Below are 19,547 nucleotides of genomic sequence, written 5' to 3' on the forward strand. Positions count from 1 at the left end.
TGAACCATTAATTTCTCATTATTCACAAAACTTAACCAAATCTACATCAAACTAAATTCAAATGAAATAGCGTTTAATGAGTCAGTCTGCCTGAGTGAAACTTTCCCCACAAACTACTCAGAAAAAAGGTTTCTCTCCAGTGTGTACCCTTTTGTGTTCTTTCAAATGTGACTTCTCAGTGAATATTTTCGAACAAACTGAGCAAGGAAAAAGTTTCTCTCCAGTGTGTACTCTTGTGTGTCTTTTCACATCATTTTGTCGAAAGAATCTTTTACCACAAATTGTGCAGGGAAAAGGTTTTTCTCCCGTGTGTATTCTTGTATGTTTTTTTAAATCACCATTATCATAGAATGTTTTACCGCTGTGGCCCCCCTTTTCCTCTTTAATGTGGGGGGGCTGTGGCTCCCCCTCTTCCTCTTGACGGTTGAGGGGCTGTGGCTCCTCCCTTTCCTCTTTACTGTGGGCAGGCTGTGGCTCCCCGTCTTCCTCTTTAACGTGGGGGTGCTGTGGCTCCCCGTCTTCCACAAAGTGCATTGAGACAAAGAGATACTTTAGAAAAGTTCAGCTTTGCTCTGTCACCTTCGGCATTGTCCTGCACCAGCATATGTTCTGATAATGTCTCTCCCACCTTTTCCATTGTAGCAAACTTTGGTGTTGGTGCTGGATTAAGTCCGAAGCCAGTGTCCTCACCTGGAGAACACTGGGAGTGGTGTAAGGGTCATGTTCTTTGACTTCTGCAGTGCTTTCAACACCATCCAGCCCTCACTGCTGACAAGGGCCAGAATAGCCTCCAGCTGCTGAGGAGACTGAGGTGTTTTGGAGTGTGCAGGGCTTTCCTCAGGACTTTCTATGACTCTTTCTAAGAAATATTTGTAGTGTTAGAAAATTAAGAGAAATAAAGATAGACACACAAGTATCTTGCCGATCGATCAATTCAATGTTATTGACTCATGGAGAAGCACTATTACTATTATTATTATGTGCATGGGCATAGACAACTACCATGCACCTCACGGGGCAACCTCATTGAATGGGGGAATAACGTGTGTGCAAAAAAATGACATGGTTGTCATTTGTATTTGTCCATGACATGCACTTTTTAGCAGAACTATTAAGAGAAAAAAGCTGAATTCTAACGAGAAAAAAGCCGCAATTTTATGGGAATAAAGTCAAAATATTATGAGGGAAAAAACGTCATTTTAGTAGCATTGATCTGAAATATTAAAGAAAAAATGTAAATAAAAAAGTCGTAATATTATGAGAAACAAAACAACATGAATTTGTCATATTTGGGACATTTTGGTTGGGGAAAAGTTATAATATTAAGGGAATAAGGTCAAAATATTGGGGGAATAAAGTCATAATATTACAAGAAGAACATTCACGAAGATTATTTAATCTAATAATTTATTTTAATCACATCCACAACACTCATTATTCACACTCCTACCGTCAGGCAGACACTACAGGAGTTTGAAGTCCAGGACCACAAGGCTGGCAAACAGCTTTTACCCACAGGCCATCAGGCTTCTCAACGAAGCACTCACACACGCCGCACGCAACACACGCACACACTCATAGCACTTTATTTATTTATTTATTGGTATTCATGTCTCTACTGTTCTTGTTGCCTAATTTATTGTTATTAATGTTTCTTTTATTCTTATTCATTTTCTTGTGTTTTCTTGCTTTTTTGGGGGGGAGAATGAACAGAATAAGAATTTCATTGCAAAGTATAACTACCTGTTTTACTGTGCATATGACAATAAAACTATTGAATCTTAAGAAGAAAGAGAAACTGTGCCTTGCTTATCTGTACTTCCTTTATTGTGTTCTTTGCAATCAATTGCAATGGATGCATCCTTTAAATATACAGTAACTTTCAAGTTACTCCCCAGTGTGGCTTCTAGGTGTTCACTCAGGTTTGTACTATTTGTGAATCGCTGCGCACACATTTAACAAGAAACGTTTCTTTCTCTCGTGTGTGTTCTTTTGTGTCCCATCAAAGTTCTCTTCTGAGAGAAACTTCTGCCACAAACTGAACATGAAAAAGGTTTCTCTCCAGTGTGTACTCTTGTGTGTCTTTGTAAATCACCCCTTTGATAGAATCCTTTACAGCACACCGAGCAAGGAAAAGGTTTCTCTCCAGTGTGTATGCTTGTGTGTTTTTTCAAATGTGAATTACGAATGAATCCTTTACCACAAACGGTGCAAGGAAAACGTTTCTCCCCAGTGTGTGACCTTGTGTGGACTTTCAAATTTGATTTCTCAATGAAATTTTTACCACAAACCGAGCAGGAGAAGGGTTTCTCTCCAGTGTGTATTCTGGTGTGTGCTTTCAAATGTGACCGCTGAGAGAATCGTTTACCACAAACTGAGCAGGTGAAAGGTTTCTCTCCTGTGTGAAGTCTCATGTGTTTTTTCAGATTGCCCTTGCTAACAAAAGTTTTGTCACATAAAGAGCATTTCCAGCGTGTGTTGTCAGTGTGACATGTCATATCAGCGTCAGAGTCTTCATCATCAGTGTCCGGAGAGTGTGACGTTGTGTCGTCACTATCTGATAGTGGAGCTAAGAGGTTGTGTGCTTGTGATCCTCCACAGTGGTCTCCATCAGCTTCTGTTGTCATGTGTTGAGTTGAGCTGCTGCTTGGAGGCTCCACCTCTCTCTTCTCCTCACTTTCACCTTCATCATCTTCACTCTTCGCAGGGACATCAATCACTGGGAACTCCTCCAGTCCTCCAAGATGCTCTCCCTCCTGACTGATGCTGTGATCCTCCTCTTCCTTTTTCATGTGACGGTGCTGTGGCTCCTCATCTTCCTCTTTAATGTGGGGGTGCTGTGGCTCCTCCTCTTCCTCTTTAATGTAAGGGTGCTGTGGCTCCTCCTCTTCCTCTTTCATGTGTGGGGGCTGTTCCATCCTGGAGTTCCACTCCAGCTGCTCAGTGGGAAGATGTTCTTCACTGACGTCTGCAGGACAGCAGAAGACAAAGAGACAAAGTGCATTGAGAGAAAGAGAGACTTGTAGCATATGTTGCATCTACCTCAAATTTTTGCACATTTGGAAGTATTTGCACTGTTGTCGTTCCTTGCTAATTGCACATTCTGTATCTATATATGCCCTCTTTTATATTTTAAAATTCCCTGTATATACACCTTTTTTAGATTTTCATACTCCCTATTTGAATCTTGAGTCTTGTTCTAACAATGTATCTGAGGAGTTTATCCGTGTCCCTCTCAGCAGTTAAAAGTGCCTCCAGCTCACACATGGACTACTTCAGTAGACAGACGTGTGCATTTGTTTTGCTGAGCTAACTCTTCTTGTTCTTCTGAAGTGAGATACCCTAAGGTACAGTGACGCTGATGTGATAGACAAACGAAGCACAACAGGTCACTGTGCTGCGAGTTTAGCGAAAGACACTGTGTCATTGTAAACAAGCGAGTATGAATACATGGCTGCCACAACGCAACAATGTTTGTACTGGATACAACTGGATGGACAATGTTGATGGGCACAAATCGTGCACACCAGGGGCGGATGTAGCTTTTTTGAAAAGGGGGGTGTGGCCGATGCTGAGGTGCTGAAAATGGAGCAGGGAGTCTGGGGGCCCTACCCCTGAAAATGTTTTAAAATTAGACCTCATTTCTTGCAATCTGGTGATATCTGAGGCCAATTTTATGCCCTTAATTTCAAGAGTTTGTTGTTATTTTTATCCTTGGAATATATCGTTTAAGCCAAAACATTCTATTTATAAAATTACCGGTACTAGGAGAAACCCATTTTTATCTCCATTTCCTGAAATATTTTCCAATTTGAAGCAGCTGTAAATTTCGAGGATTTGAGTACAGCACACGTTCATTCTGGCATATGCGTCCACCACGCGCCCATAATTCAGATGCATGTCAGATGCATGTCAGATGCATGTCCCTATGGACATACATCAGAATCAGGCAAAAAAAATCGTGGGTGCCTCAACACGTCTGTCCATTAAATATCACTTTTTGAGGTCAACATTTTCAGTTGGGAAGTAGCAGAGTCGTACTGCAAATTTTGTTATCGATTCGATACAATGCGAAGATTTTACCAATTTATAAATAGAGCAATATCGTCAATGTAGTAACACAACTATAAAATCACATATCTGTGAATATAAATAAACACAGAAGCGAACTGAAAAATATCCATCTCATCACTCTGGTATCGATCCGACACTGACACTACTCCTTGATATTGATTGACGGAGAAAAGCTTTTTACGAGTGGCGTTAATGAACAAATAGAAAGCTTATAAAAATGTGAGAGTAAGAATGAAACTAACCTGCGCTAACACAACTAGAGGCTTCTTGAAAACAGCGTCCAGTAGTTGACGTTGTCGCTCGTTCTCCTCTTTTGTTCGCGAAAGTTCCTCCTCGTGCTCCGCTATCATTCTTTCTCACACTACACACATTTTTCTTCAAGTCGCCGATTCGGCAACGCTCTCAGCATTTGTACTTTACATATTTCACACAATCACAACACTTAACACTCACACTTGATCTCTGCTTAGCAATGTGTTGCTAACTTCCGGGTCTCTGTTAGCAGCTGGCAAGCTAAGCTAGTTCACGGAGACACGTTTATCCTGACATGAATAAAACTGTCTCTCATTGTCACTTCATCCTGCAAATATTTTTAAATAATTATCAATTGTGTTTGTTTTGCCAGCATACTGTCGTAGCGGCTGGTGACGTTGTGATGACGTCACCATGACGAACGCCTTCACTCACACTGCAAACTGGACATATTTCAATTGGGGAAAAAAAGATTAATTTGACTAAAAATGTTAATCAATTGACAGCCCTAAATAAAACATATTATTATAGGGAGGCTCAAGCCATCCTAAAATTGACCTAATGACGTCCATGATTCCACTCAGTGATGGTGTGAACGTTTTGTTGGTCTCCATGTGTCCTGTGATTGGCTCGTTTTTGTCAATAAAGTTTTTATTTATCTTATTTTGCTGTCGTTATTTCTCACACTACATATATTTATCGAGTGACTCCAATAAAGTGGGCTGTTTTGTCTATCTTGAATTCACAAAACATAACCGGTGGTGGAATGAAAACATTCTTATGGGACGATGCTTTGCAGTCACTGCATTGATGACGTAGTTTTGCGCATGCGCACAACGACCATCAACTTTGGAACTTTATTTCTGCTACACTTCGGAGTAAAACACAATGGATATATTTTTTTTATGTGTAGACGATGCAGACATTAAGTGACACTGACAGACTGCAGGGATAACTGGTTTGTGGCGGACAAGCGTTCAAAGCGACGTCGCTTTTTGATCCTGCGATGTCGGCTCTCCCTCTTCACCACGCGTGGCTCGGATTATTCACCCACTAACAGGGAACGTGAGCTGGGCTTATACAGTCGTGAGAGAGGTTAGTCTTACCCTACTGGTGATGTGTTGTTGCAATAGCTAACTTCGAAGCTGCTCGAGCTAGCTTAGCTTGCTAGCGTGCTAACAAAGACACCCGGAAGTTATCAACACATAGCTAAGCAGACACCATTGAGTGTGGCGATTGTGTCAAAATGTGTATTTGGTGACTAAATGCGGCTGTTTTAAAAACTTGCAGTGTGAGAAAGAAAGGTAGTTGAGTCCGAGGATGTTTTTTTCGAACAAAAGAGGAGACTGAGCGACGCCGTTTTCAAGGAGCCTTGCTCAGGTTGTGTTACACAGAGCAGGTTAGTTTAATTCTTACTCTTACGTGTTTGTAAGTTTTCTATTTGTTAATTAACACTACTCACAAAAAAGCTTTTCTCTGTGAATCGATCTCAAGGGGTCGTGTCAGTGCGTGATGAGATGGATATTTTTCAGTTCGCTACTGTGTAGCAGTGTTACAGAATTAGCAAGTCTGTGACTTGAGCTTTCATTTGATACCTCATTCACTTCTCTGCCACAAATATTAAAGAAGTTAGAGCAGATTTTCTATACCGGAAAATAGTGCCTTTGGTCCCCATTGGTTTAACATTGAGTCAAGACAAAAGACTTTGGCAAGTACAACCGTACTACAAAATATATAATATCTTGGGCTGTGAAAATCTGTTTTAAAAGTCAACAGAGTAGCCAATTAATCTTTTTTTGATAACCAAAAAAGTCCAGGGAAGAAAATCAAATATCATATTTTTCATGTAAGCCTAGCACTACAGTCCTTTTGACACTAACCACAAGAAATACACATAGCTATCGGCGATGACAGGAATGTGTAAAATCCACCAACATCCACTCCGTATTTGAGAAAACCAATGTTCTCGGCATAGAAAATGGATGGATATATAAATTAGCCATATTTTATTTGCTATTAAATTGTATTAATATCCTATATACCTTTTAGCTTATCCTGAAGCTCCGATCCGTGAGTTTGAAAGGCTTAAAGTTGTACTTTTGACTTGCTGTGGTCCAACACGCAATATAAATCCGACACAAAATAGAAGATGAAGAAGTAATCTACTAACAAACATGTATACGAATGAAAATACACCCGATAACAGCATCTACTCCACATGACGATGATCCACTGCTTTGTCGTTAAAGAAAATACAGTACAGTACAGTACAGTTACATGGCGTCCAAGCTCCCATAAAGACATTTAAGTGTGTTAGCAGAGGTGTACGCTGTAGCAGTTCTTGCATGAGTACTCAGCCTGTTGGTCGTCTTATATTCAATATATTACTGGATTCCTTGTAGACGGTCATGGCAACTGTTCCATGAGCAACTGTTCCAATAGTCGCGGCCAACCCTTGCTGATTATCCATCCATCTTCTATGCCGGTTATCCTCACTAGGGTTGCGGGTATGCTGGTGCTGATCCCATTTGACTTCGGGTGAGAGGCGGGGTACACCCTGGACTGGTCGCCAGCAGGGTGCATATAGACAAACAACCGTTCACTCTCACATTCATACCTATGGACAATTTTGAGTCGCCAGTTAACGTAACATGCATGTTTTTGGAATGTGGGAGGAAACCGGAGTACCCGGAGAAAACCCGTGCACGCACGGGGAGAACATGCAAACTCCACACAGAGATGCCTAACGGAGATTTGAATCCAGATCTTCTCCTGACTGTGTGGCCAACATGCTAACCACTAGGCCACCATGCGGCCCTCCTTGCTGAAGACTTGCGCCAAAAAATCTTGTTACAAAACACATCAATACGGTCATGAGGAATTGCATATGCGAGCACACAATGATATACAGCAACTTGACACCCCCACTCATATTTAAAACAATACCAATGACCTTTCACATCGCATACATTAATCTCATACATGCTTAATGACTTGTTGGGCTGTTGCCTCTTTGGGTCGGCCCTCCGATGGGCTCACCACCCGTAGGAGGGGCCGAAGGGGTCAGGTGCAATGTGAGCTGGGTAGCAGACAAAAGCGGGGACCTTGGTGGTAGCTCTGGGTACCTGGAATGTCAGGAGCCTGAGCTGGTGCACCATCTAGTCGGACTTGACGTACGGCAAGAGCTATGGAACCAGTCCTCTACTCGCGTATGCGAGACCAGTTATTAGTGTCTTTTCAAAAGTCCGATCAACATACCTACATTATGCGATTGGAACCTAGTTCTCTTTCTTGCACGTGTGTTCCACTGGTGTGGTGCCGGCGTTTTACGCAAGCGCCAGTCTCCACGGTGGGATGTGACCCGGCCTTGCACCGCTGATTAATAAACAAGCTCAGTCATGAGAAGACGCTAACATTTTTATTGGCTACACAGTGCTCCCTAGCCTGCGTAACCTTTGCTACTGGTCCATATTCCCCTAGGTCTGGTGCCGCCTGTAAGACATACGTGTCTGTTTTCCTCGTCTCGCGCCTCCCAGCAGGCAGGAAGAGGTTTCACTTTGTGCATTGCTTTCAGCACCTAGAAGGAATGTTGTGCGTTCAGAGTGTTGTTCAATACATCGTAAAAGAATTGCTGCTCTTTAACAGTTGAAAATCCGGCATTTCAAGAAATGCTCCAAACGTTTCATAGATGGTACAAATTGCTTGTGAGAAAATGCATGTCACAAAAGGCAATTCCACAACCTTACAGAGTGAAAGATGACATATTAAAAGGAAATATTGCATCACTATGATATTATTACATGTTGTTGTTATTATCATATATTATCATAACATTACTGGTTTATTTGGTCTCCCAAAATCCTGAAAATGATATAAGTGAGCTTCTATTTGTGGGATAATAAATATTTTAAAACTCACCTGCATTCTTTTGTGACTTGGTTAAATAAAGTTTTTATCCAGTCGTATTTTGTCATGGGCCTTTAAAAAAAATAAAAATTCATGTTAAAATCTTGTCTTCTCTCGTTCTCATAGACCCAGTGGCGTGCATCGTTACGTCTCGTGAGTTGGGTGTCTGTAGCACCCCTAGTATCTACTGTTAGTGGCTTAGAGACATAAAGTACAGTACAGAAGGCCAACGGTCGTGCTCTGTGTTAAAAAGTAGCCATGTCAATAAGGCAACCTGCAAATTGCTTGCCATCCCGGTCAAGATTCTTGTCATAAATTGAACAGAAGGCAACAGTTGTGTCTGGCAGGTAATTGTTTTGGATAATCACTTCAAGGGAGACATAGTTGATAGCACAATGTGGCTCGTAGAAGTCCTCCTTGTGCACATTTGCTGCCGGGACATGGTTGCCAGGTCTCTCAAACGAAACAAGCGAATAGTTCTCTGGAAAAAAAGGCCAAAACAACAGGGAACTTAGGAATTCGCAAGTATTTTTACACTAAATAAGACCAAAGTTGCTTATAATAAGTGAATCTGGCAATGGCCAATAATCGCAGTGGAGATGGCACGTTTAAACGGATGTCACGCTGAGGTGGGAAAAATAGAGAAACCTAATTATTTCAGTAATCTGACTAATTTAGTTGGACACGAATTTAGTAGGACACCCCATGAGGCTTTTTTTCCCCCCCACATCTGTCTACTGTACGTGTCAGCTGGAGGTACCCTGACTGCTGTGAGGGACACTGATGAGATCCTCAGACACATTAACAGAACATATGCTGGTGCAGGACAATGCTTCACGTGATGGAGCAAAGCTGGACATTTCTAATGCATGTCTTTGTCTTCCTGTGTCCTGCAGACGTCAGTGAAGAACATCCCTGAACAGCAGGAGTGGAACTCCGGGATGGAACAGGAGGAGCCACAGCATCCCCACATTAAAGAGGAAGAGACACAGCTCATCAACCTTAAAGAGGAAGAAAATGAGCCACAGCATCTCCACATTAAAGAGGAAGAGGGGGAGCCACAGACCCCCCATGTTAAAGTGGAAGAAGGGGAGCTACTGCCGCCCTATGTTAAAGAGGAAGGGGAGGAGCCACATCCAGCCCGCATTAAAGAGGAAGAGGAGGATCACAGCATCAGTCAGGAGGGAGAGCATCTTGAAGGACTGGAGGAGTTCCCAGTGATTGGTGTGACTGTGAAGAATGAAGATGATGAAGATAAAATTGAGGAGGAGAGAGAGGCGGAGCCCCCAAAAAGCAGCTCAACTCAACACATGACAACTGAAGCTGATGGAGACCACTGTGGAGGATCACAAGCACACAACCTCTTAGCTCCACTATCAGATAGTGACGACACAACGTCACACTCTCCTGACACTGATGATGAAGACTCTGAAGCTGATATGACATGTCACACTGACAACACACGCTGGAAATGCTCTCATTGTGACAAAACCTTTGTTAGTAAGAGAAATCTGAAAAGGCACATCAGTATACACACAGGAGAGAAACCTTTCGCCTGCTCAGTTTGCAATAAAAGGTTCAGCGCTAAGTCATATTTGAAAGAACACACAAGAATACACACCGGCGAGAAACCTTTTCTTTGTTCGGTGTGTGGTAAAAGATTCTATCAAAAATCAGATTTAAAAAAACACACAACAATTCACACTGGAGAGAAACCCTTTTCCTGCCCAGTTTGTGGTAAAAGATTCATTAAGAAGTCAAATTTAAAAGTCCACACAAGAATACACACTGGGGAGAAACCTTTTCCGTGTACAGTTTGTGGTAAAACATTCTACCTAAAGGGTAATTTAAAAAAACACACAGCAATACACACTGGAGAGAAACCTTTTCCTTGCACTGTGTGTGGTAAAAGATTCTCTCGGCAGTCACATTTGAAAGCACACACAAAAATGCACACCGGGGAAAAACCTTTTCCTTGCACAGTTTGTGGTAAAACGTTTTACCTAAAAGGTAATTTAAAAAGACACACATCAATACACACTGGAGAGAAACCTTTTATTTGCACGGTTTGTGGTAAAAGATTCTCTCAACAAAATCTTTTAAAAAGACACACAAGCGTACACACTGGAGAGAAACCTTTTCCATGCACAGTTTGTGGTAAAACATTCTACCAAAAAGCTAATTTGAAAAGGCACGCAGCAATACACACTGGGGAGAAACCTTTTTCGTGCACAATTTGTGGCAAAACATTTGACCTAAAAGGTAATTTAAAAAGACACACAAGAATACACACTGGAGAGAAACCTTTAACCTGAGCCGTTTGTGGTAAAAGTTTCTCGCAGAAGATCACAATTTTTGTTCAGTGTGTGTGGTCAGCGATTGACAAATGGTACAATCCACCGGTTTGGCTCATTTCTTGAAACAGAAATTAAATTTTAAGAACTCTGAAGATTGTTTCGCCAAACAGTCCTACAGTTCAGCACAACACCATAGCTCACTTGCAAAAGCTCACAACTCTCCCATAACTGTTCACTCTTGCTTCACGGCTAATTCCTTTCCCATATAAATAGTCATTGCCACCAAAAGGAAAAGATGCTTCTCAATTGCTTTAGTTCATTTCCTGAAACAGATGGAACTTTCTCAGCACTCTTGGTTCTTTAACAAAATAACTCAGGTGGTTCAGCACAACAGCATGGCTCACCGGCAAAACTCATGTCTCAATCGTGTCAAAACAAAATGCATTGTCCCTTTGACATTGTGTAAGCACTGCAAGTCACTGTGGCAGAGGACCATAGAAATATCCCTCATGTCCACATCTCAGTCTTCCTTGACAATGGCTACTGTCTATAGAACAGACTGCAATGGCATGGTTTGTTTCAAACATACATGCAGGTTACATTAGAATACTTCATGTTTCAATTCACATGTCCGAAAATCCTACACCCTCTCAATTGCTGATACACTTGTGCACTTTCTGTATTAAACATGTACCGTTTGCCAAATCTGAAGCAACGTAAGAAAATGGTCAGAATGTACAGTATAACAATGTGTTACAGTAAAGTTAAGGTTGCGAGACTCAGATTACTTTTGACGGGTTCATTGAATTGTCTCAATATTGCTTGATGTTATTGTAATCCCGCCGTGTAGTAAAAGCAGTTGTTTCTGTTGTTGTCATATATAAAACAAAAAAAACTATCTTTTTCTTTCTTTTGTTGTTGTCTGGATCTGCATCAATCTGTAATCCAATCATTTCTGGTCTGGGTAGGTCTTCCTGCCCTGCATAGTGATGTGATCTTTAATGTCTATACAGATCCTTCCTTGATATCTTTGACAGCAAGCACTCTGGTCTCTCCTGGTTCTCCATTTGGCTTGATGTTGATTTTGCTGTTTGCGCTCCAAGTACCTTGACTCTTTTACTGCTTCCTCAAGTCGCGGACCTTCTTGGCGTTGTGTTTTGTCAGGTGAACTCAAGGGTGTGGCGTTGTTTCTGGCATAAAGGGGAATGCATGTATTGATGGTGTTGATATCTACATCCACCTGACTTGATTGTTGAAAATTGACAATTTGTTGCTCAGCTGAAGCAACATCCATTGCATCTGATTCTCTCTTGTCAACTGCCCTGGAATTTGACCTGGGTGTAATTGCTAGCCCAGGTCAGGATCACATGGTTCATTCGTGCGTTCTGATCCATTTCATCAGTTGTATTCTTCATTTGCTCAATGACTTTTGTCTCTTGCTTCTTTCTTTTTTAAAAGTGCTGTGCGTGGTATCATCCTTGATATTATTGTGCAGAGGTCTATTTTCCTTTTTTTTTTTTTTTTTACCTCGTCAGTTCTCAGAGAAACTCCCTTTTGAGGCGATCAGTCTGTCTTTTTAGATCTTCCTGTGTCTCTTTCTGTTGCTCACTGAAGCTCTCCTTGAGGCTGTCAATCTGCGATCGTAGATCTTGCCGTATTTCCTGAAGTAACACTTCCAGTTTCCCTTTCATTACATCCTTCAAGGCGCCATATAATATCAAATCTTTTTTTATTGTGGACCCGGATTTCCAGGGCCGGTATCATTTAGCTATTTCCGTGGAATTGCTTTCAACATTAGCAGTTAGCCGGTTAGGTTGGCTTGCTAGCGGCTCTGTGCACTTGTTTATTTCAAGGAATCCATACCTCTCACCGGTCCGAGTTCAAGTCGAAGGTGATCTTGTGATCTCGTCGTGTGGTCAGGAAAGCACCAAAATAGTTCAAAACTGAAGTGGGCGACAGCTGAGCTCTTGCCACGAACATCCTTTACGGGCAACAACAACAGAAAAAATAAATGAAAAAAATGAAAAGTGGATTTTACGGTAATAAATTAACTTCCATACATCGGCGTAATAATAGAACGTGCACAGCATAGCATACTGTAATAGAAACAAAGAAACAAACTGGGAAAATGATGTTTCCTACAGTGCTGTGAATAAAACACCTCTTTACTGGATGTAGTCGTCCTCACCCTCTGTCTGGTCACAGATTCTCATCCGCATCACAGCGCAAAGTTGTAGTTGCTCAGGCACCTGCCCTTTTGCCCAGCTCATTTCCCCCCCCCCATAAAAAAATACTGTTATCTGTCATCAATTGCCCTCAAATATGTTTTGATTTCTGGATGTGGCACGTATTGGAGTTCTTGTGGGACTTCTTCCCCGTCCTGTTTACTGACGTTTGTCATGTTTAAGGAAGGGAGAGAGGTGAGCGGCGGCAGGCAGAGAATATAAAGCTTCTTCTACAAATGAGACAAGTTCGCTGTAGTTTTGTTTCATTTAAAGTTGTTGTCAGTGAGATGAAAGGTAGATGTTAAGTTGAGCTGCATAATTTAGTATAATTATATAAAATCCTGTCCTGTCTTTTATCTTTCTTTTAATAAATACACCGGAAATTGACGTATTGCGTATATTACTCTGATTAAAAATGTTAAAGATTTGACTGACTAAAATTTTGTCAATAGTTTTTATCTCTCTTCTTTTGCTAACACTACACATTCTTATGGGACGCAGCGTTCCGATGCGGCTTAGCATGTTTAGCAGAGTCATTCTGCAAAGTGACGTTACTGGTGACATTGCAATGCGCATGCGCACACCCACCGACACGTTTGGAATTATATTCTCGGTAGCCTTCGGAGAAAAACACAACGTATAATTTTTAATTGTTAAAAACATTTAACGTGAATGACGCGGATATTAAGTGACAGCGAGAGACAGTTCTACTTGTGTTGGAATAAACTCGTTTCAGTAACCGCAGAAGCTTCTCAAGCTGGTTTAGCTTGCTAGGCTGCTGACAAAGAGACCCGGAAGTTAACAACACATCGCTACAAGCAGAGCTCAAGTGTGCGTGTCGAGTGTTGTGATTGTGCGAAAACGTGTAAAGTACAAAAGGTTAGGAGGGCGCCGGTGGATTCAGCGACTAACTGTTGAAGAAATATTTGTCGTGTGAGAAAGAACGATAGCAGAGTACGGGGAGGAACTTTCTCGAACAAAAGAGGAGAACGAGCGACAACGTCAACTACTGGACGCTGTTTTCAAGAAACCTCAATTGGGTTACACAGAACAGGTTAGTTTCATTCTTACTCTCACGTGTTTATAAGCTTTCTATTTGTTTATTAACGCTACTCGTAAATCAAGGGGCCGTGTCAGTGTTGACTCGATACCAGCCTGATGAGATGGGTATCTTTCACTTCACGCGTGTGTTTAATAGTCACACATTTTGTTGTGGTATTGTTATCAGATTGTCGTTATTTATAAATTGTTCGCATCGTATCGGATCAATATCAAAATTTGAAGTATCTAGATACTAGATACAGAATGCTAAGTACAACCATGGCGTCAACACAAGAATGGCAGCACATGTAGCACGTAAATAAACACACACAGGGCAACGACTACTACTATGAGGAATAATAAACAACAATGTTGTTAACGCTAAACATGCGACTTCTTACCGCCAAGCATGCCGAGAAGCCGGAAGTACCTTTCCCCCATTTTTTTCTACTTTCTTCTCAAATAATCTTCGTAAATTTTGTTCTCATAATATTCTGACGTTGTTTCCATAATATTCTGACTTTATTACCATTATATTATTATTATATATTATATTATTATTATTATATATATTTTCCCCCAAACCAATTTTCCAAAAGTTATAACTTTATTTTGTTTTGTCTCTCATGATATTACGACTTTAAGAAAATAACTTTACTTTTATTGGTTCAACCTTATGCTACTAAAATGACTTATTTCCCCTCATGTTACGAGGTTATTGCCGTAAAATTGACTTTTTTTCTCGTTAGAATACAACGTTTTTTGTTTTAATATTTTGACTTTACTCTCATAAAATTACAGCTGGATTTTCAATTTCTGCTAATTTTTTCTGTTTTAGTTTCCAACTGTTTCAACTGTCTTCGTGTAAATTTTTGTCTCGTATTTATGACTTTATTCCCATAATATTTTGACTTTATTGTCATAACATTTTCTGCAATTTAATTTTCCCAAAATTCCAACTTTAGTCCTTGTTTTGTTTTATTTTCATAATATTACGAGTTTAAAAAAAACATATTTTTTCTTTAATATCTCAGCTCTGTGCCACTAAAATGACTTATTTTTTCTCATAATATTACGAGTTTAGACTGGTAAAATTGAGGCTTTTTTCTCGACAGAGTATGACCTCTTTCTTTTAATATTTTGACTTTCTTTTAAAATTACAGCTGTTTATTTTTCCATTTCTGCTGGGTTTTTTTTAATTTTCCAACTGGTTCAACTTTCTTCTTGTAAATTTTCTTCTCGACATAATATTTTTACTTTATTCTCATAATATTGCAATGATTTCCATAACCTAATTTTCCAAAAATTACAACTTTATTCAGGGTTTTGTTTTTCATAATATTATGACTTAAACATTTTTTTTCTTTAATATTACATTTTTTTCCATCATAATATTACTTTTTTTGTCATAAAATTGCAACACTTTTTTCTTAATAATTTGACTTCATTCTTGTAAAATTAACTTTTTCTCATTAGAATCCCAGTTTTTTCTCTTAATATTTTGACTTTACTCTGGTAAAATTACAGCTGTTTTATTAATTTCTGCTGTTGTTTTTCAACTTTTTTCATGTAAATTTTCTCCTCGTAATTATTGCCGCAATATTTTGACTTTATTATTAACTTTTTCCGCAACCTAATTTTCCAAAACTGACACCTTTTACTCATTGTTTTGTTTTTCATGATATTATGACTTTTAAAAAAAGTGACATTGTATTTTTAGAATGTGCCGTGGGCCATTAAAAACAGCTGTGAGTCACAAATGGCCCCCGGGCCGCCCTTTGGACACCTCTGAACTAACCAGTATATAAAATAATACTAAGTGTATAAAAACAAATAAAAGCATATTGCCTAAAATGTAAACGTTACATTACTGACATCACAAAACATGATATCAAAGCATGAAAACGTAATCACATGATGGTTTTAGCATACAACATGCTATTCATGTCCAGTTCAAACCACACGTGCAAGCATCTCGGATGTCCAAAGTGCGGCTTAGGGAGCATGTGTGGCCCGCGGTTATTCTTTTCTTTATTGGCCTGCGGCGCATTCTAAAAATATACGGTAATTTAGCAGGCAAACTTTAAAGAAAACAGCAAAAATGGAAAAATCAGCAGTCGTTTTACAAGAATAAAGTGAAAACGTTAAGAGAAAAAAGGTTGTAATCTAACGAGAAAGTTTTTTTTATTTTGACAAGAATAACGTAACATTATGAGGAAAAATGCCGTCATTTTAGTAGCATAAAGTTGAAATATTAAAGAAAAAAAGACACTTTTTAAAAGTCGTAATATGAGAAAGAAACAAAACAACAAATAAAGTAAGAAGTTATGTTACGAGAATAAAGTCATGATTTCGAGAATAATTTTTCTTTTTTAAAGGAGAAACAGCTGTAATTTTACGAGAATAAAGTCTAAATTAGAGAAAAAAGTCCTATTTTAATGAGAAATTATGACAATAAATTTCTCATAATGATGTCATTTTAATAGCATAGTTGACCAGCTACGGTGCGCATTGCACTGAAAAAAAAAATCACATGATCATCTTTCAAAATCACATAATCAGACTTAAAAATGCAAAAAAAAATACCATAATTTCAATTCGAGAAGTCACGTCTGAGTCTGGAGTCATGAAGACCGAGTCATAAACAAGACAAGTCTTTTTACAGGGTTACTCTAGCAAGTCTCAAGTCCTCAAATTTGCAACCCGAGGGCTGGGAATGTCAGGGTGCCTCACGATACCATACGAGTTGCGACTCACGATAACGCTAATATTTCGGTGAGAGGGTGAAACAAAAACAAACCAACAAAAAAAAGTCACAGATTGTATTTTGCAGCATATTTTTAGTAAAGTCGAAACAGCAGCGCTGCAAAAACAATGGGACTGTTCTTGTGCAACATAAGAGTACACATTGTTTTATTTGAAACAACACCTCATGTCTCTCAAGTAGATCAAATCTATGGAGTAGAAATATAAGAAAAAGACATCATTATTATAGTCGGAGTGACGCAATCAGCGGAGGATGACAGAGGATGGCCTGGATGAGGTTGAGCAGCATGTTGACCTTTTGAAGAAGTCAACTAAAGGCACGTTTCTTGATTGGAAAAACACAGTATTGAGCATTGGAGCTGAGAATAAACATTTATTTTACTCAGTGCGAGGTGAAATATTGCAATATATCGTTATTTCGTCACACTCCTAATTAAGGAGAAGAAGAGTTCGAACAGGACAATACCTCACTTGATAGAGCAAAGCTGGACTTTTCAAAGCATGTCTTTGTCTTTTCCAAAGCAGCAGGAGTGCAACTCCAGGATGGAACAGGAGGAGCCACAGCCCCCGCACGTTAAAGCGGAAGAGGAGGAGCCACAGCCCCCCCACATTAAAGAGGACCAGGAGGAGCCACCGTACCACCTCATGAAAGAGGAAGAGGGGGAGTCACAGACCCCCCACATTAAAAAGGAGGAGGAGGATTACAGCATCAGTCAGGAGGGAGAGCATCTTGAAGGACTGGAGGAGTTCCCAGTGATTGGTGTCACTGTGAAGAGTGAAGATGATGAAGGTGAAAGTGAGGAGGAGAGAGAGGTGGAGCCTCCAAGCAGCAGCTCAACTCAACACATGACAACAGAAGCTGATGGAGACCACTGTGGAGGATCACAAGCACACAACCTCTTAGCTCCACTATCAGATAGTGACGACACAACGTCACACTCTCCTGACACTGATGATGAAGACTCTGAAGCTGATATGACATGTCACACTGACAACACACGCTGGAAATGCTCTCAGTGTGACAAAACTTTTGTTAGCAAGGGAAATCTGAAAAAACACATGAGAATACACACAGGAGAGAAACCCTTTTCCTGCTCAGTTTGTGGTAAAAGGTTCATTAAGAAGTCAAATTTGAAAGTCCATGCCAGAATACACAGTGGGGAGAAACCTTTTCTTTGCACAGTTTGTGGCAAAACATTCTACCTAAAAGGTAATTTAAAAAGACACACATCAATACACACTGGAGAGAAACCTTTTTCTTGCACGGTTTGTGGTAAAACATTCCATCTGAAAGGTAATTTAAAAAGACACACCAAAGTACACACGGGAGAGAAACCTTTCTCTTGCACGGTTTGTGATAAAACATTCTACCATAAAGGTGATCTACAGAAACACACCAAAAAACACACCGGAGAGAAACCTTTTCCTTGCACGGTTTGCGGGAAAAGGTTCTTTCAACAAAATGATTTGAAAAGACACACACGAGTACACACCGGAGAGAAACCTTTTCCTTGCGCGGTGTGCTTAAAAGTATTCACTTTGAAGTCACATTTGGATGTGCACATGAGGTTACACACTGGGGAGAAACCTTTTCCTTGCTCGGTGTGTGACGAAAGGTTTTACCAAAAAAAATATTTAAACAGACACACGAGGGTGCACACTGGAGGGAAACCTTTTTCCTGAGCAGTTGGTGGCAAAACTTTCTCTCGGAAAATAACTGTGAAAGTACACACATTGACACAATTCGTGTTCAATGTGTGGTTAGCGATTCAAAAATAGTACAAACTTGACCGAACACATAAGAATCCACAGTGGGGAGAAGCTTGAGAGCTTTATTTAAAGGACACATCCAGCTGGACCTGAAAGAACACAAATCAGGAGAAGTACGGATAGCAAAGACAGTGTTACTCTTTGAAAAAAAACAAAACAACAACATCGCAAAAGACGGACTTCAAGCATTGCGAAGTGACATTGTGGTGAAATGTTTGCAATGTTTGTTTCATCTCTCACAGGTATGAACTACTTAGATGCATGTTTTAGAGTAATACGGACACGTGGGCAACAAATTGTTCAATCATTTGTTTTTGGTACGAAATAACAGATTCAAATAAATGAATGACTGCTTGGGTTTGCACACGGTTTCCTTTTCCTTCACAGGCGAAGTGGATACCAACATGGATTTACAGAAGATGGGGTGAATTCTTTGATTATATTCTCATTGGCGACAGAGCGGGAGAGACGTTTGTCTCTTCAGGGTTAGGGTTGGGGTTAACGCCCGAAACCTAGATAAGTATGAATAAACTTTTCATTAACTTTGTCGCTGGTGCCGCACGCGTGCGTGTGTCCAATTAAATTCGCTGCAACCTCAATACTTGACGCTTACAATGTATTCCATGTGTAACAGTTGCCATACAGACGTACATACAGTGCATAGCAATACGCAAAATGCGTCCTCCATAAATGTCCTATTTATGAAGCAATATGAGAATGTGCATGGTGATAATTTAGCAATACGAAAGTGTACATTTTGAGTTCGTTAAACCTGTCGTTTTATTTCATTTATAAGGTCTAAGACACAAAATTCAAAGCAATACAAGATCAAATGTATTCAAAAACAATCGTTTGCACACCTTTCGATTGGAAGGCGGGTGTCTCAGCTTTGTCATAAAGGTGAAAAAGCCAAATTATGAATATCAACTTCACTCTGCGCAATTTTTCCCATTTTTGCAGGTTTTTTATTTTTACATTTTCCAACAATTTCAACTTTCTAGTCATTTTTTTGTCTCGTAATATGACTTTATTCCCATAATATTATATTTTTTTCCCATCTTAATTTTTGAAAAATGACTTCTTTATGTTGTGTCTGTTTCTCATAATACGTCGTATATAAATATATATAATATACAGTCTAACCTGTCTATAGCGGCCACTAAAGGGAAACGGCAAAAGTGGCCACTATAGGCAGGTGGCCGTTATAGACAGGTTG

General features: G+C 39.9%; 2 protein-coding genes across 6 annotated transcripts; one reads left to right on the forward strand and one right to left on the reverse strand.

Annotated features, from left to right (window-relative positions):
* Positions 1–1,809: 1,809 nt before the first annotated feature.
* On the reverse strand, positions 1,810–4,685 carry LOC129176928 (gastrula zinc finger protein XlCGF7.1-like). Of its 2 annotated transcripts, none has more exons than XM_054767459.1 (2): positions 4,317–4,685; positions 1,810–2,968 (listed from the first exon to the last, which is right to left on the reverse strand). In XM_054767459.1, exon 2 carries the CDS (start codon positions 2,916–2,918, stop codon positions 1,956–1,958), a length of 963 nt encoding a protein of 320 aa, XP_054623434.1. In that variant the 5' UTR covers positions 2,919–2,968; positions 4,317–4,685; the 3' UTR covers positions 1,810–1,955. The 2 variants fall into 2 exon arrangements, with proteins under 2 accessions (XP_054623434.1, XP_054623444.1); XM_054767469.1 differs by having other exon boundaries at positions 4,528–4,675.
* A 479-nt stretch (positions 4,686–5,164) lies between these two features.
* Positions 5,165–18,748, forward strand: LOC129176682 (gastrula zinc finger protein XlCGF8.2DB-like). 4 transcript variants are annotated; one of them, XM_054766976.1, is made up of 2 exons: positions 5,165–5,421; positions 9,129–13,128. In XM_054766976.1, the coding sequence occupies exon 2, from the start codon at positions 9,174–9,176 to the stop codon at positions 10,545–10,547; it is 1,374 nt and encodes a 457-aa protein (XP_054622951.1). In that variant the 5' UTR covers positions 5,165–5,421; positions 9,129–9,173; the 3' UTR covers positions 10,548–13,128. The 4 variants fall into 4 exon arrangements, with proteins under 4 accessions (XP_054622951.1, XP_054622959.1, XP_054622966.1 ...); XM_054766984.1 differs by lacking the exons at positions 5,165–5,421; positions 9,129–13,128 and adding exons at positions 13,363–13,808; positions 17,084–18,748; XM_054766991.1 differs by lacking the exons at positions 5,165–5,421; positions 9,129–13,128 and adding exons at positions 13,363–13,808; positions 17,087–18,748.
* The last annotated feature ends 799 nt before the right edge of the window (positions 18,749–19,547 follow it).

This window comes from Dunckerocampus dactyliophorus, chromosome 1 (assembly GCF_027744805.1).
Source record: "Dunckerocampus dactyliophorus isolate RoL2022-P2 chromosome 1, RoL_Ddac_1.1, whole genome shotgun sequence".
Classification (NCBI taxonomy): domain Eukaryota; kingdom Metazoa; phylum Chordata; class Actinopteri; order Syngnathiformes; family Syngnathidae; genus Dunckerocampus; species Dunckerocampus dactyliophorus.

What these genes read in the sequence shown, in the direction of transcription:
- LOC129176928 (XM_054767459.1), bottom strand. Translation starts at nt 2,918, where the DNA reads ATGGAACAGCCCCCACACATGAAAGAGGAAGAGGAGGAGCCACAGCAC.
- LOC129176682 (XM_054766976.1), top strand. Translation starts at nt 9,174, where the DNA reads ATGGAACAGGAGGAGCCACAGCATCCCCACATTAAAGAGGAAGAGACA.